The sequence below is a fragment of the Electrophorus electricus genome, chromosome 10 (genome assembly GCF_013358815.1).
Source record: "Electrophorus electricus isolate fEleEle1 chromosome 10, fEleEle1.pri, whole genome shotgun sequence".
Taxonomy (NCBI): Eukaryota; Metazoa; Chordata; class Actinopteri; order Gymnotiformes; family Gymnotidae; genus Electrophorus; species Electrophorus electricus.
Genome location: NC_049544.1, coordinates 3,454,512 through 3,470,871, shown reverse-complemented (window position 1 = coordinate 3,470,871; position 16,360 = coordinate 3,454,512). Strand labels below are relative to the sequence as shown.

The window sequence follows — 16,360 nt, the reverse complement described above, 5'->3', positions numbered from 1 at the left end:
CCTCACTGCATCTCCCACTTTACACTTAGCTGACACTTTTATCTAAAGCAACTTACAATTATGAATGAATACAACTTGAGCAACTGAGGGTTAATGGCCTTGCTCAGGGGCCCAACAGTGGCAACTTGGCAGTGGTGGGGCTATATACAGCTGTCCTTGATAATAAAACACGTACTTTCTTTTAATTCCAAATGTATCGGATCCTTAAGAATCTACCAATATACAGTAGGCTGATGTGCAGCTGTCAGCTAAAATGTTTACGTTTAAAACTTTAAAGTTAGAGCTGGTCCACAGCTGGTTTGCCGGGAGCCTGCTGGCGATTCCGGCTCCCAGTAAGAGGAAAGAAGGCGCGGACCAGTTTATACGTCATGTGAGTCTCTGTCCACCATTTTGTTTTAGTAGCTAACCCATAGGTGTTGGTTTGTTACGCGACGGAGTGTTTTGATATGACTTAAGGATCTACATCTGCCACGAAATTGTGTCAAGTTCATATCGGTAGATTTTGGTTTATTTTTTGGATCGGATTAGCCAAGCACCTTTGTGTCGTTTTTCTTAAACAGCTAGCTGCCGTGTCACTGAATTTACGAAGCTTTTCTAAATAACGCTTAGCTAAGCTGGCTAACTAGCTTATTTTAGCTAGCTACCGCTTCGAGCTACCCGTTTAGCCAGCTAGCTAAGATATCTTAGCGCACTTGTTCGTGGGTAAAATGGCGACTAATACGGCGTCACAAGCCCCAACATCTACCTGGTAAGGTATTCGCCTGATGGATTTTTCCTTAGCGTTATATACATAAATGTAGACGACAGGCGATGTAGCGTATCTTGTAAAGTTGTATAAACTGGGAGACGGCGTTAACGTTCCTAAACTTTGTGCTATCTTCGGTGTTCAGAATACCTTAGCTAGCTAGGTTCGCTAATTAGCTAGTTAATCTAGGAGTATCTGAGGACTCTGAAACCCCTTTTTCTAGCGGGAGGGATAGCCATGCTGTGAAATACTGTCATTAGTTTTCTGTCCCAGAATCGCTACCTAGTTAGGTAATCTAGTTAGCTACCTTAGGACAGGAAATGCTCGCAAAATATACGCCCTTATGGGTACTTCTAAGTTGCTATGCAGTCCCTAAATGTGTTGGCATACTGATGTCTATTTGAACTCAACGGGCTGTAAAAAAAAAAAAAACCGTGCTTGAAGGTGTACACTAAATATACAATTAGGCCCATCAACTATACTGACTGTTTTCTAGGTCTTATGTGGGAGGTTCTGCAACAGAGGCGCCTGTGCATGAAAACCCTGAGTGGGAGAAGGCCAGACAGGCCCTGGCCTCTATAAGCAAGAGCCAAAGTTCCACAAAGACATCTCCAGCCAACCGCACCAGCTCTCAGGTTAGATTTTTACCGCTGGAATTTGGGAATACTGTTGAAATGTAGATATTTGGCTGAGATTTATGATGTTCAGGGTGAATTTGTAGTGTTTTCTATCTTTAACATGGGAAAATGTATTGCTCTAACGCATCTTCATGCACAAAAAAACCAGTAATTGAACTTGAGTTACAGGAGTGGACTAACCAGTCTTTTAATTGTACCATGTGGTTTGTTTATTCACCATCAAAATCTGGAATCCAAAATGCTAGGTGTAGAATAATAGAAGGTGTGGCAGTTCTCTTTTGAAAAATGACATAGAGACCTATAAATAAATGTTGTGCATTTAACCTTTTGAAGTCAGACAAGAAAGGGGATAATTCTGTTTGTCAATATATTCTTGTCTTTAAATACCTTATTCCTGTTCTGACATGAAGAACTTAATCGAACAAAGATGAAAATTAATCACCATTTGAGCATGCTAACATGCATAACAATGTAGTCTCCACTCACCTCTTATCTTGATCTGGATAAACAAATGTTTCAGCATCAGAAACAAGCTCCACATGGTCCAAATTACATTTTATATGCTCACACTTGTTTAGAATCTGTCGCAAGTTCAAATGTCATTTCTTGTGTAAATGCATTTTACTGTGCAGAAAGTACATTTAAATCATATCCTGGTATAATCATTGGTCTCTTTTGTAATATAACCCAAATGCAATCAGTATGTAAGAATGGTGGTGTTGTATGGCAGTGATAAAGTTAATAATACACAGTACAGTCAGTAATCCCAAAGAAGTGGTAAGTGCTTTTGCAAGGTTCTGGTAAATGGTTGAAACTGAACTTCTCCATAACACAGACAGTTCACTTAAGCAATAGTTCTGGTTTTGGGGACATAGTGACACAGGGCTGTCTGTAACAATATGGGCAGTTGTAAAGGTTTTGTTGTACACGTGCACTGAATTTGAAACAAAACAATGAGTTTAACAGTTAATGTCTTGACTGTGTGAATTGCGTAGTAGTTGCAGCCCTTTTTCCACAAACCCTGTCCATTTTAACAGAAAGAAAATAATTGAATGGTTGCCAGATTAGTTATTTATTAGTTAGCTGTTTGTCTGTTAGCCATGTTCTTGGATGAGAAAGCTCCTCTAAGGTTAATCAAGTCATTAATCAGTTGGGCTCTGTTTCTCAAAAGCATTGTAGTGTTATCTTAAATGAGAGGGTGAGTGTTCAGTGTGATACAATGAACAGAAATTTAAAAATGATCTTGGTGTTATGATGCTTTTGGGAATCCCAACCCTGTTTAGCACAATAAGAGAAATGTTCAATGGTTCTGCATGATCGCATCAATATCAAACTTGGCTGCCCATGGAAGACCACAATTGGTTGACTTAAGTATAGGCTACTTTCATTTACAAGAGGTTAACTAGATCAAGAATAGTATGTGGATTATAATTGTGGTGTGCATGTTGTTAAATATGTCATGAAGGAAAACACTCTGGACAGATGAGATCTAGTGGCTAATGACTCAGGACACTTCTACTTGGTAGTGGGCGTTGTATTCCATCTAGTCATGTTACTTGCCTTCAGAGGTTAAGAGATCTGTTGATTTGTACATATTTTACTAAGTTAAATAAGCACTGTAAATCTTTATTTTACAAATAAATGTTTTATGTTAGCACGTTGGAGGGGGATGGTGGTGGCTGTAAGGGTCTTGTGGGTTTGAATAAGGGATTAAAGTTAAAGCACTTTTGTGGTTTGTGGAATCACTGAAGTTTATTTGGTTTTTAGGCTGGCCAGTATCCGACAGCAGTGACGGACACTTCTGCGATGCAGCAGCAACAGTACTATCAGTGGTACCAACAGAACCAGCAACAGTATGCGAGCTACGCATATCCTTACAACTACTACTACCCAATGCCGCCGGTAAATACACTCAAAGCTCAAATAAGCTGACTCTACAAAACACTGGCAGAGTGTATCCTAATGCATCACTGTTGCCTTGTGATAGTATGCTGCAGGATATCCCCCAAGTCAGTATGGGGTTCCAGGAGCCTACCAGCCACCCACAACCCCTACAGGACAGGTAGGTGTTCTCTGTTAGAAACAAACAGAAAACAGCTTATACTCTTGGATTTTACTTTATTTATTGAAAGCAAAACGCTGTTTTTCTTTTACTGTGGTAGAGTGGGTGATTAGGTCATGCAGTGCTGCATGTGGTTATATTTACCATACCTCATGTTTTTCTTTTGTCTCTTAGCCCCCCGCCATGGCCATGATGGACGAACAGTCAAGTTACACATCTGAACCACAGCCCCCACCACCAGCAGTTCCCCAGCCTCCCCCACAGAGCCCGACCTCATCGGATCAGCCTCCTCCCCCTCCTCCCCCTCCCATACCACCGCTACCAAATGCCCAGTACCCCCCACCCCCCTCCCAAACCCCCTACAACCCTAATGGAGCCCTTCCCTACAGCCCTACTGAGACTAGCCCAATGAGGGGCTACAACCACGGCCAGCCAAGGCTGGCTTACCAGGGCTACCAGCCTCCATCTTACCAGCAGCAGGCTGTGGGACAGGGTCTGTATGGAGCAGCAGGAAGGGGGGATGCCAACAAGAAACCCAACAACACAAATATGAATAAAGGTCAGCAGCTGTGGAATCGCATGAAACGTAAGTGTTGTGTGTATTTTCACAGCCTGTGTACGGGAGAGATGCTCCATATTTGTTTGACACAACAATTGCATATTATTGTGATGTTTTGTGGCTGTTTTTAAATTAAATCTTTCTCAACTCTCAGAAGCTCCTGGAACCGGTGCTGTGAAGTTCAACATCCCAAAACGCCCGTACGTTTTGGCCAATCAGAACTTTACCACTGGCGAACAGACAACCTCTGCAGCAACCACCATAGCAACCCCCGTGTCTTCAGTAACCACAGCTACCACTGCAGGAGCTAGTCAGACAGGGTGACTTGACACATACCCTCAGAGCCACTACATAGCCCTTCAGTTTGCAATGCAGTTAATCAGAAATAAGCACAGAGGCAACTCTCAGCATTTAAGTCCACAAATTGTTCATTATGGTTATAGTATAGTACACCATAAACCTTTTGAGCTCAAGTGTAAAAGAGCATTTGAAAGTCTAGGAAATGCATTAAAACACAGATGGGCTATGGTTGACGCTGTGTTATAAAGAACTAAACAGGTGGGATGTGTATGTCCTTGTGTAGGCCTCAAGACTGGCCCCAGGCCATGAAGGAATATGTGCAGCGTTGCTTCACAGCCTGCGAGACAGAGGAAGACAAAGACAGGACAGAGAAGGTGTTGAAGGAGATTCTACAGAGTCGACTACAAGATGGCTCGGCCTTCACCATTGATTGGACTAGAGAACCACTGCCAGAGTGAGTTGCAAGTCTCATGTCTTGCTTTCTTTCCTGTTTTACATAGTTTATCATTTCTTTCTCTGGTAAGAAATATACTTATCCTTATTGATGAGTAAATGCTCTTGATGACTCAATAGCTTTTGATGGCTAAATGTCTTTCTCCGCAGAGTGAAACCCAGGCAGTCTCGTTGGGAGGTGGTTCCTCAGCGCTCTCAGGAGAATACGATTGGTCGAGGTGGAGCCAGTCGAGGCAGGGCTGGAGCTAGGCTGGGCAACTACAGAAATGTGTTCTCTCAGAGAAGCCCCTCCTCCAGCTCTTCCCGCTCCTCTTCGCGTTCGCCTTCGCCTCACAACCGGCACAGGGACAGGAGCAGGCACCGCCGCAGGTAACAAGCACTGAAACATCAACAGAAAACTGAGAGCTCTGTTACAGCAGTGCCTGGTGAGATGGGTGCAGTACTTTAATTTTCTCTTCTGCTCTGCGTACAGTGACTCTGGCTCCCAGTCCGATAGCAGCATGTCGAGCGACCTCCGACCCCTCTCCCGACGGCAGCAGAGGGCTGGACGAGGGCGTGGAGAGGACAGGGATCGAGGGAGAGGAGCGGCAGGAGAGAGAGGCAGAGGAAGAGGCGGGAAAGCAAACCGAGGCCGCAGGTTTTAACACAAACCTAACCATGGGGTTTTTGTGTCCAGAGATTCCACATTCTTAGGCAATTAGGATTGCTTGAGGTTAGCTCGGTGAGTAGAGTAGAGTACATTTTCAGTGAATGGATTAGTCGCTAATTGGATCCCTCTTTCTGGCCGTCCTGCTCAGGAACATGGACGATCTGGGCAGCGGCGTTGGCAAAAAGCGGAAGGGTGGCAATGCGGGCATGGACTTCCACGACCCGAACCGCGAGGCCAAGAAGCAGAGCCGCGCGGCACGCTTCCACACCAACAAGCGCACCGAGCCGCTGGTGCTGAACATCAATGCTGTGGAGCTGCCCAACGGCACCCAGGAGGGCCTCAGCTGGGAGGACTGCCCCATTGTGGGCACCTGCCAAGACATCACCAAAAACTACCTGCGCCTCACCTGCGCCCCAGACCCAGCCACTGTCAGACCTGTCCCTGTAAGTCTAGGAGGATTGTTCACATTGCGTCTGTGTCTCCTCAGTAGAATTTTGTGTGTATTCAAGTTCTCCATACACATGCCAGCTTTCACTGCACTGTTTTTTTGTTGTTTTTTTTTATTCGTACTTTTTTTTGTTTTTTTGTTTTTTTTACTTGCTTTAACCGGCCGTGTTGTGTTGGTACAGGTGTTGCGAAAGTCTCTGACTGCAGTGAAGGCTCACTGGAAGTCCAACCAAGACTACCAGTATGCTTGTGAACAAATGAAGTCAGTACGACAGGACCTCACTGTGAGTACAGTCCAGTAATAGTCCTTAGAGCACCAATCAGAAGTCACCGCTGGAGGACCAGAGTGCTGCTCCTGCCTTTATTCAGATGATGAATCTTTCTTTCAGGTTCAAGGTGTGCGAACTGATTTCACGGTGGAGGTCTACGAGACTCACGCACGCATTGCTTTGGAGAAGGTACAGTGTCCTTTCTCATCGTTCACAGATGACTTGGCTTAGCATGAATTTGTCTGCAATGTTATGTTCTCAAAAACCTAAGCATGTGTTTGCTGTGTCGCCAGGGCGACCATGAGGAGTTCAATCAGTGCCAGACGCAGCTGAAGGCACTGTACAAGGACTGCCCATCAAGCAACATTGGGGAGTTCACCGCTTACAGACTGCTGTACTACATCTTCACTAAGAATTCTGGAGGTACGTTACCCCGTTGACCAGCAGCTATTCTTGTATAGACAAGCTGAAACCTAGCGAATTCGTAAATGTTATGGAGGCCCGTTGAGTTGGTTCAACCCTGTATGGTGCACTTGCCCCTCTTCTCATCTCCCTTCCTGTTTCACTTTCAGACTTGACCACCGAGTTGGTGTATCTCACCCCAGAGCTCCGCGAGGACGAATGTGTCTCCCACGCTCTCGCGCTCCGCGCTGCCTGGGCGCTCGGAAACTTCCACCGCTTCTTCCAGCTGTACAAGTGTGCGCCGCGCATGGCTGCTTACCTCATTGACAAGTTTGTGGAGCGTGAGAGGAAGCTCGCGCTGAGGGCTATTCTCAAAACGTGAGTGTGTCTTTAATGGCCAGAATGAAGGCTGGAAATCAAAACATGGCACCAAAGTTTTGATGCAAAGTCTAATGCTGGGTTGTTGTTGTTTTTTTCCCGCTCCCCTTGATCTCTTCTCTCCTGCAGGTTCAGGCCCTCTGTGCCGGTGGAGTATGTGCAGTCCAGTCTGGCCTTTCCGTGCTTAGATACATGTGTGGCCTTCCTGACGGGGCTAGGGGTTACGTTCGCCCCTTCAGATCCCAGCAAGATAGATTGCAAAGCCAGCTCAGCTTGTTTGACTTCTTCCTAGATAAGACAAAGCAGGGGGTAGTTCTTGGTTGATGGGGGAGATAAGGGATCAAAGCTAACCAAGCTCAGTCTAGAGGAAAATCTATGCTGTACAGCAGTGATTAGATTTAACTATAGTCTTATAACTCTTATAGAGTGTGACCTCTACACAGAAATGGACTGTAAACACATACATATAGTAACTTAGTTGGAAATGCCACAGTGTGATTTTTGCTGATCCACGCACACTTGGAACCTCAGGTTTTTAAATGTTAGGAGAGATTCTGTCTGTACAATATGAATCCATGCTAGAATAACAGCTCCCCAGAGAGTGTGATCAATCCAACACATCAACTCAGTGAGTCTAGGTCACCTTCAGCTATTGGGCAGGGAGGTTTGCGTAGTTGGACGCAAGTTTCTGGGTCTCCCCATTTCCTAGCGCTCGACGATCATTCTAAAGCTAACGGTTTTCTGTGTTCTCATGTTTTTCTCCCCTTAAGCCAACAGCCTCAAAGCTCACATGAAGACAAAGTTCTGAACACCAAAGAAGAAGAAAAAAGTCGATTTACAAAGTGCTCAATCACCACCCAAGCTTCTAATAAAGATAAAGCTGGCTGCTGCGGCTATCGGATGCAGGTTGCGCCTTGAAAGTCTACCATTTCAATGAACTTTGCCATGCTTAGATCGTGTCGCTGAGATCAGCGTGAAGATGGTTTGTATGTTAGTCTCCCTCCCTTGTTCAAGGATGCCTAGAGAAGTTCCAGCAGGAGGTGGGATCCTCCAGGTCCTTCATCCCATTGATCCCATTAGCCGTAAAGGTTTGGACTTAAGGATGTCGGCATGCTCCGGCTGTGCAAATGTAGGTGCTTCAGAGCCCATTCAGCAATCCCTTTACCCTCCACTTTGTCTGCCACTTCTCAACCCATCTACCCATACACCTAAATCAGGCTTTCATCAAGTTCACCGACACCACCCCCCCTCCCTTTCAACACCCAGAGATCATAGTTCAGTGAAAATGCTGCAACAAGGCACTGACTCTCATCTTGTGATATGGTAATCTATCGCTGCTGAAGTTCTCCAGGGGCAAGTAGTTCAGAGTCTCAGTCTTTATAGCCTGTACATAGGGATATGTATAGCCCCATAAGAAGACCATCTACAGCTGTTCCACGAAGATCTACCAAATCGCCATACAAAGATGGTCCAGTTTCCAACACCATGCTTAGGATGCTGGATGGGGCCAACCAAACAAGTTTGCCAGCTGCAGAGAAGAGGTCAACTGCAGTTCTACAACGCACAGCCAGAGGGCAGCATCTTTGTGTTCTCCAAGTGACGACCGCCGCAGCTGGGCCTCTGCTGGTCCTCTCAGGAGGTGGGAGCGTAAGGGTTTGTATTCTTTTGTGGGCGTCTATGTCATCAGCCTCCTCTCTGAGTCTGTGCACGTATGTATGGCTGGTAAGGGGGGAAAAAAGGACTTTGCTATTTCGGCAAGCAGCAAGATGAGTCATGCGGCACATGTTCTTTCTTTTGGCTCACTTGATTGGAAGCCATATAGATCAAAGTCAGAATTCTGTCTAATGAGAATATGATTTGATCCATCTGTTTGATTTGTGAATTTACTGAATGAATAGAAATTTGAAAGGTTTCACTGCCATGTTCTAATATTTGCCATGAATGTTAGAACCAATCGTAATTGACCATTGAAGGAAGTGGGAGATTTTTTTGGCACTAGAAAGTTTGAGAAAATCCCTGATTATGCAGTAATCATCTTCCCCTCCATATGAGAGCTTGAAAAATGTGGTAGTTGAAGATAAGTTTGGGTGTCCTGAAGCAATTTGCATTGTATTCAGTTGCCTGTGAGCTTGATTGGTGATGGTTGACTGTTACATCTTTGAAGTTCAGCTGTGAGCATAGGAGTGTGCAGTATTGGTCTTTGAATTGGTAAATCGAAGCTGGTCTCATTTTTTGCATTTGACAATATGCCCAACTTACTCTTTTTTAACCCAATTCATGTGATTAAAACAGTATTGGCAGATCCCGCTCTGAAGTATTGAAGCATAACACAGATGTTTGTTTTTAATGACAACATTAGAAACTTAGCAGCGACGTTTCCATGTAGTTGCACGTCCAGATCATCAAGAAAATCTTTCTCTTAGGTAGTTATGTAAATATTTTACAAAATACATTTTCTCTCTTGGATTAGATAAATATTCCTGTTTACAATGGTAAGTCTAATTTTGACAGTCATTCTAACATTTTTTTAAAAGAAGTTTCAAGAAAACAAATTTTTGGTAGTCAGTATGTGCACAGTGCTGCATACATTTGATGTGAATGTGTAAAAAATGTATATGACGGGTTGCTAAATATGTCCATGAATTTACTGTTCTGTTAAGGATGAAAGAATAATATAAATACTGACATTTCTATATAAACCTAATCCCCCCCCCTTTTCCTCAGTTTGTATTGTGCATTGTTACATGAAAACCTTTTTTTTCTTGTGTGCAATTGTAGGATTCAAGATTTGTTTCAGTTTTTATTTCATTTAGCTTTTTCACATTTTCATCCTGGCAAAAATCTACATACACATCTGCCTTTACTTGCCTGCTTTTTTGCTTAGTTTTTTCCATCTTCACCTTGCCTAAAACCCTATCCATTTTCACTCCTGTGTCCAGTCATCTGAGGAGCATATAGAAACCTTCCTTTAGAGAATAATTTAAGTACTGGTCCCCTGCCAGTTAAGACCATGGCTCCTTGGTTTCTGTCATACCTATGCAAAATGAAAGCATGTGTTGACATTCTGGTACCTCCTGTCTGTAAATGTCTCCATTTGGCCTCATCGAAAAGCAGCAGTTTGAGAGCATTAATTGGGTGTGCTCGTCTCAGTACCTAAATATATTAGTTTTTTTTGTTTTGTTTTTTTTTTTGTTTGGTTTTAATCAGTGTGATCTCTCTTGCACTAAATAAAAAATTGCATCTGTCAGGATAAGGGTTTTGGAGCACTTTCCCTTTTGAGTTTAGCTTCTGCTGGTTAATTTAGAGTAGTTCAGATTCTCATTTTTATCCATAATATGATGCTGTACTTGGAAATGACCCGTGTTTTTATTTGGAATGTTGAGTGTCCACTGGAGCTCTGACCCCATTCTCCCATCCCTTCAGTCTCTCCTCCTCCCTTCCCTTCCCTCCCACCTCCTGTATCTCATTACCAGATTCTCTTTTGTCCTTGCAGTCAATCATAATTGGAGCTAAACGAGGGATGAAAAGATGAGCTGGACGCTGGAAAGTTGGCACTGAGGGACCCAACACGAGCTCACAAGTTGCATTGTTGTACCAGTATTGTCTGAAGCCTGAGTTAAGCCTTCAGAGTCTAATGTAGTGTTGGTTTTTGTTTTGGTTTGTTTTTGTTTTTTAAAGATTATATATATATTTATATATATATATATATATATATACTAATAAAATTGAAACACTGATTTAGACTCTAGGTGAGGTCGAGATTCTTCAGTGTAAAAACATCAAATTCTTAACAATGTCAGGTTTATTATTGCTTGACTGTTATATTTGGACAAATGTGTATGTTCAGATGTGTTTTGTTCCCTTGATTTACCTAATTGTCTTCTCTGATTTTACAGTGCATGATTCCATTGATGGTTGAGCAATGTAGGGCCTTCAGTGCATCTTTCTCATTAGGAAGCTGTTAATGTGCTGGGGCACAGGAAATATCTGAACATACTACTTGTTCCTTTTCTACTGTCAGGCTTAGCTGTTTTTCAGTTTTGTGTAATATTTATTTGGTTTAAATGGCTTATGTATGAGTGAATTTTAATGATATTGTCCCATCATGATTAACATTTACCTTCCTATCTAATTGCATTTGGTTTTATTTTTGGTTTTTTTTGGTTTTTTTCATCCTCTGAAACGTGTACTATCTTCAGTTTTAGTGCCAGTACCTGCCTACTGTGTTTTCCAGCATGTCCCGCGTACTTCTAATGATTCCAGCCCTCCCTGTAACTTGTGGTTTTGCTCTCTTCCTCCAGTCCTCGACTACTTTCTCATTACTATATTGTACCGTTTTACTTGTGTTGAAGCCTTTCTTTTTCATGGACGCATCAACGCTTAGGTAACTGGTAGTCTTCTTGCCTTGTATCCATCTGTCTCTTCCAAGTTTTCCACTTTCCTCCCCCTTTCCTCCTCTCCCTCCATGTTGTTAGAGAATATGTAGTAGTGATGATGGCTGTATAGGGTGTCTGTGCTTGGCAGTAAGTATTTCCAGACAACCACCTTGCTCCTCTGCCTTTTCTTACAGCTCAGTCTCTTAAGATCCTAATGTGAGCCACAAGGAGCTACATGAGGATTTGTGATCAGCAGAATTCTGCTATGTATATTATCTGTACATATACCTGCTCTTGAAATAAATAGAAATGACTGGCTAGTGTGATTGTTGAATCTAGTGGTGGAAGGGGGCTTGATTCATTATTATACAGTGGATTTAATCAATTGGAAAAATGGCTCCTGGTAGATTAGTCTATATTGCCACCTCATGGAGTCTAAATTATATGGATTAGGGGTATAACTTCTAAGATTACTTGATTGTGGTGGGAATAACCAATATGCCCAGATATTTAATTTTACATTTTTCCTTTTAAAGCATTAAGCCAAGAAATGGTCAGAAGTTGCTGTAAGTATCAAGGGTAGAGAATGTAATTTTAGAAACTAACATTTATCAGCCAATATTTTGACTGATTATCAATATGAAATGAGTAAATTAACTCAAGCTTTGTTCCACTCATTTATTACTTTTACCATTAAGTACAACTGCCCAAGATTGACATGCTGAGCACTTGCTAGCCACACGGGTCAAAGATCCATGCATTATTAAATTGTAATAGAAAAAAAAAAAAATTACATTAATGGAACATTGAACAGAATTTATAAAATAAAAATAGCCTCAGTGATTGGCTTGTCCTAATGCCAACACTAAACAAAAGTTGGTAAACATTTTCAAGTAAAGCCATGGATGTAAGTGCTGGTCTGTGATTAAACTACTTAATGTGGTGGGCTAGTAACAAACTTCTCTTCAGTACAGTATGTTATGTTGGGTGCTGTTCACATACAGTGTCTGACAAATACAAAATACAGAAGCAGTAAAAGGAAAGTGATGCAATATCAAACAGAAAAACAAAGTTCAGATGGGGCTAAGTACTTTGAGTTTGGGCCTGTACAGCTGAGGAACATGCTTGGCTGGCCTCAGCCGTTTGGACAGTGAGCAGCTTTTATGCTTTTGCATTGATTATGTCAACAAACTCAGGCTTCAGTGAAGCTCCACCCACCAGGAAGCCATCCACATCTTTCTGGGATGCCAGCTCTTTGCAGGTTGCCCCTGTCACAGAACCTGGGGGGGGGGGGGCAGAGAGAGACTTAGCATTGTTCAACCTAATCCACAATGAGGCAATACACCTTGGGTTAAAACAAGTCTCAGATCAATAAAACAATCGATTTGGCTTCTTACCTCCATAGATGATCCTAACAGAGTTAGCAACATCTTCAGAGATATTTGCCTTCATCCACTGCCTGAGTTTATCATGTACCTCCTGGGCCTACAGAGAGAAGGAAAAGATTACAGACTTGTCCTGGAATACTGCAAGCAGGGCTGCGGCAGTGTCGATGCCAGAAGTCGCACCTGTTGCGGTGAGGCAGTTTTTCCAGTGCCAATGGCCCAGACAGGCTCGTAAGCAATTACCACTTTACTCCAGTCCTTAACATTGTCTGCAAGACATGAATGATCACACTGAATAAGTACTCACTTGGATCCAGTGCATCAGTGAATCTTGATGCACATATACTTAATCTTGGTCCTCAGGACCTCACACTGTACACATTCTATTGCTTCAACAATGCAGATTAAACTCATCATTAAGCCCTTCATTACCTGCCTCATTTGTTACAGCAACATGTAGTGATGGTGACCAAGAATGAGACCGAATCAGCGACTTACTGGTGATTATAAGGTTAGAACCTAGTATCTAATTAAAAAGTCAATTACCTGCGATGACTTTGGTCTGCGCAAATACAACCTTCTCAGTGATGCCTGCCTCCCTTTCGTCCAGCTTCTCGCCAATGCAGGCAATCACACCCAGACCACTCTCAAGTGCATGAGCCACCTTCTGGCCAATCAGCTGCAAGCATTGACAAGTCCAATGCAAAGGGAAGAAGCAGAAGGGAATGAAACGTCAAGACTAATGTGTAAAAGTGACTTCACAGTTACTCAAGATCATTTCTTGCATGTTACCTCATCACTCTCTCCAAAAACATGGCGCCGTTCAGAGTGTCCCAAAATCACCCACTCCACACCACAGTCCTTAATCATCGCAGGGCTAGAGAGGGAGGGAGAGACACGCAGAGGAAGGCACATCAAGGTGTGGTAGTATTTTAAAAGTGACCCGTTTGATCCCCTCAGTTCTACTGATGTCTTGTACCTGATCTCTCCAGTGAAGGCTCCCTTGGCAACCTTGTAGCAGTTCTGTGCAGCCACACCAATCTTGGCATCAAGCTTAGACCTGGTGAAGTCAAGGTAGATGGAAGGAGCACCACACACCACCTCTGCAAGAGCAAGTTTTGGTAAGGAACTTCACCTAGTTCAGTCCAAGTGCTAGAACTACTATACTTATTGGCACATTACAGCATTTTGTGTGCTGCAATTACTAAAGAATGACAAGTTTAGTTAAACCATGATACCGTAGTCACCATACCAATTGCTACGGTGGTACTTAAAAGGGAAAGGGTCTTCAAGATCACCCTCCTGAGGCTATGCACACTGGTATCGATAGCATAGCTACATTATTTTTGGCTTTCAGGACAGATTACATTTGGTGCACACTACCAATTTATACACTGTGCAGTATGGTGTGCTGTACGTGGGTGTTTTTGAAAATGGGGAGTTGCTAAAACTGTTTTCTAAAGGAGGCCCACACAAGAACATAGCATGGCAGGAACCACTGAAACATGGTTGTAGACAAAGCCAGAAGAAAGAACCACCTTGTATATACAGTGAAAGAATCGCCAACATAAGCAGGTCAGAAATGTTTATAGACCCATAAATTAATTGGGAACTTTCACATCCAAAAAGGTGGCTTTTAGATGGGATTCCCATTTAAACAACCACAGCTGCAAAGTGCATCCCATTTTCAGACACTGTTTAATGTTCATACTTAAAATAGTGAGGAAATTGGACATTTCTCAGACAAAGTGCACACTTGTTTCACAACAGCCTGGACACCAAGCAGTCTTCGTATCGTCCTGCAAGCCAGACTCATGTCATTAGGCATGAGGCTGGAAGTTGACGCACGTGCATTCGAAATCACCCCAATGCACCATGCTGTTCAGAGGCAGAGGGTGGCATTCACCAGACTATCTTGGGTAAAGCCAGTCTAATTTAATCTCTGTTGCTCTCTGCTGCAAAGGTCAGACGTCCTAGTCTTAGCTGTCAAAAGGTCAGAGGTCATCAATGAAAAGGTCATGCAGCATTCTCCAAGGCTCATGGTCAAATAGCAACTGAAGGACGAAGGTCAGCTTGAGACGACTGAAAAACGATTGCCCCGAGTTGAGCAGCAGCTCAGTTAGGTTCTTACAGGCTAACTTAAGTCATCAAGATGAACCATTTAGTTTGGGAATAAATATAACTTGAACTTTGGCGGTTCGAAGTCCGTAGCTGTGCTTTCTGCCGGATTCTTGTCCATGTATGGAGCGTCTGAAAGCGCCAAGAGGTCACCAGGGACATAATGAATATTTGGATCGACTTCTGATGTTTCAAGCTGATAAAATCGTTAGTTAATTCGAATAATCGCAGGTAGCGCACATTTTGAATATTAGCTAGCAAGCAAGGGTTAGCCAAGTATTGTCAGGAAGTATTGGAGGAACATGCGCAGACCTACCGCTTGGTCTTAAAATGAACCCCAAGATTATCAAAGGCACCAAATATCAAACGATTAGGCGGGTTAGTTTGCTGTAATTTTACCGTTTCACTGCTATGCAGAACCGCCCGAACACACACACACACACACACACACGTGTTATCAGGACGAAGCGCTGTATACGATGTTTCGGCGACTAAGGATTTCTCTCATTTGACGGACATAAGCGCACACGGTGCCTACGTGCTGGGAAACACACACACCCCCCCTCCCTTCCAGCCTTTCTCTAGCAAAATCCCAGAGCCACATCAACAACGCGCCCTGAATAGTATACGTTATGTTCAAGATTTATTTTAAAGCGTATTGCAGTAGTCACGTTAAAGCTGACTGATAAAATGTGGCCCCTTTTTATACAGGCCTACCCTTACTGGAGGACATTCGACCTTGGGTCGTATGCTAGCAAGAGATGCAGCAGTCCGTCTCCAAATACCCATCTGTCCAGCCAACCGCTAGATGTACCCATGCTCGCGTTCCACTGCTGACTCCAAGTAACCATTTAAATATAATATTTCCCCCCCAACCAAAGATGGACTTAGTAAAACACTGTTGTGGTGCTAGCTCGAATGACGAGCTAGCTTCAACTCGCTAGGCTCGTTTGAGATTTTGGTCCAAAATTACGGATCTTCACTCCCCCCCCCACCCCTCAATAGATCTTTTTGGATTTTATTATTATGTAAAAAAAAAAAATAATAATAATAATAAAAAGAAGCTATTCTAATGTATCCACCATCCAGCATTTCTGTACACCGAGAGCTATAAAGCCAGCCAATAGATTGGCTACCTAAAGATTTATGACAGCGGTTGTTAATTAATAACCATTCGGCACGTTACCCACCAGTGTCAGCGTTGATCTTGGCGCTATTCAAAGTGTTAATCAGATCCCCGAGACTTTTCTTGTCTCCGTTCATCTTCCAGTTTCCACCGACAAAGAATTTCCTGCTAGTCATGGTTGCACAGGGAGATGCGTTAGCACAGCGTTGCAGGCGGTAGGAACCCCCGTTTGAAGAGACAGCAGCGGGGCGGGCCGCGACGCGCCTTTATACGATGGAGGCGGACGCGCCACCTGCGGAAATCTTACTGGCTTCCAGTACGACGCCCACAACACCGGACTCAAGCGCGTGGCTCGGGCCCGTTTGGAAATGCCGTCATCGCTCCTCCTGCGCTGCTTCCATGTGGAGGAACCGCGTCGTTAAAATCAGCTACGAGTCGTGTCACATTACATCT

At 43.4% G+C, this 16,360-nt stretch overlaps 2 protein-coding genes across 3 annotated transcripts; one reads left to right on the top strand and one right to left on the bottom strand.

Annotated features, from left to right (window-relative positions):
- The first annotated feature begins 385 nt into the window (after positions 1 to 385).
- On the top strand, positions 386 to 11,612 carry leng8 (leukocyte receptor cluster (LRC) member 8). 2 transcript variants are annotated; one of them, XM_026999119.2, is made up of 15 exons: positions 386 to 748; positions 1,242 to 1,380; positions 3,151 to 3,285; positions 3,371 to 3,445; positions 3,620 to 4,004; positions 4,159 to 4,324; positions 4,588 to 4,758; positions 4,908 to 5,126; positions 5,230 to 5,394; positions 5,555 to 5,849; positions 6,036 to 6,137; positions 6,243 to 6,311; positions 6,416 to 6,545; positions 6,695 to 6,902; positions 7,032 to 11,612. In XM_026999119.2, the coding sequence occupies exons 1-15, from the start codon at positions 708 to 710 to the stop codon at positions 7,192 to 7,194; spliced, it is 2,463 nt and encodes an 820-aa protein (XP_026854920.2). In that variant the 5' UTR covers positions 386 to 707; the 3' UTR covers positions 7,195 to 11,612. The 2 variants fall into 2 exon arrangements, with proteins under 2 accessions (XP_026854920.2, XP_026854918.2); XM_026999117.2 differs by having other exon boundaries at positions 3,620 to 4,031.
- Positions 11,613 to 11,942: 330 nt separating this feature from the next.
- On the bottom strand, positions 11,943 to 16,163 carry tpi1b (triosephosphate isomerase 1b). Its single transcript, XM_026999168.2, has 7 exons — positions 15,972 to 16,163; positions 13,643 to 13,766; positions 13,456 to 13,540; positions 13,210 to 13,342; positions 12,847 to 12,932; positions 12,676 to 12,763; positions 11,943 to 12,558 (listed from the first exon to the last, which is right to left on the bottom strand). Exons 1-7 carry the CDS (start codon positions 16,081 to 16,083, stop codon positions 12,440 to 12,442), a joined length of 747 nt encoding a protein of 248 aa, XP_026854969.1. The 5' UTR covers positions 16,084 to 16,163; the 3' UTR covers positions 11,943 to 12,439.
- Positions 16,164 to 16,360: the final 197 nt, after the last annotated feature.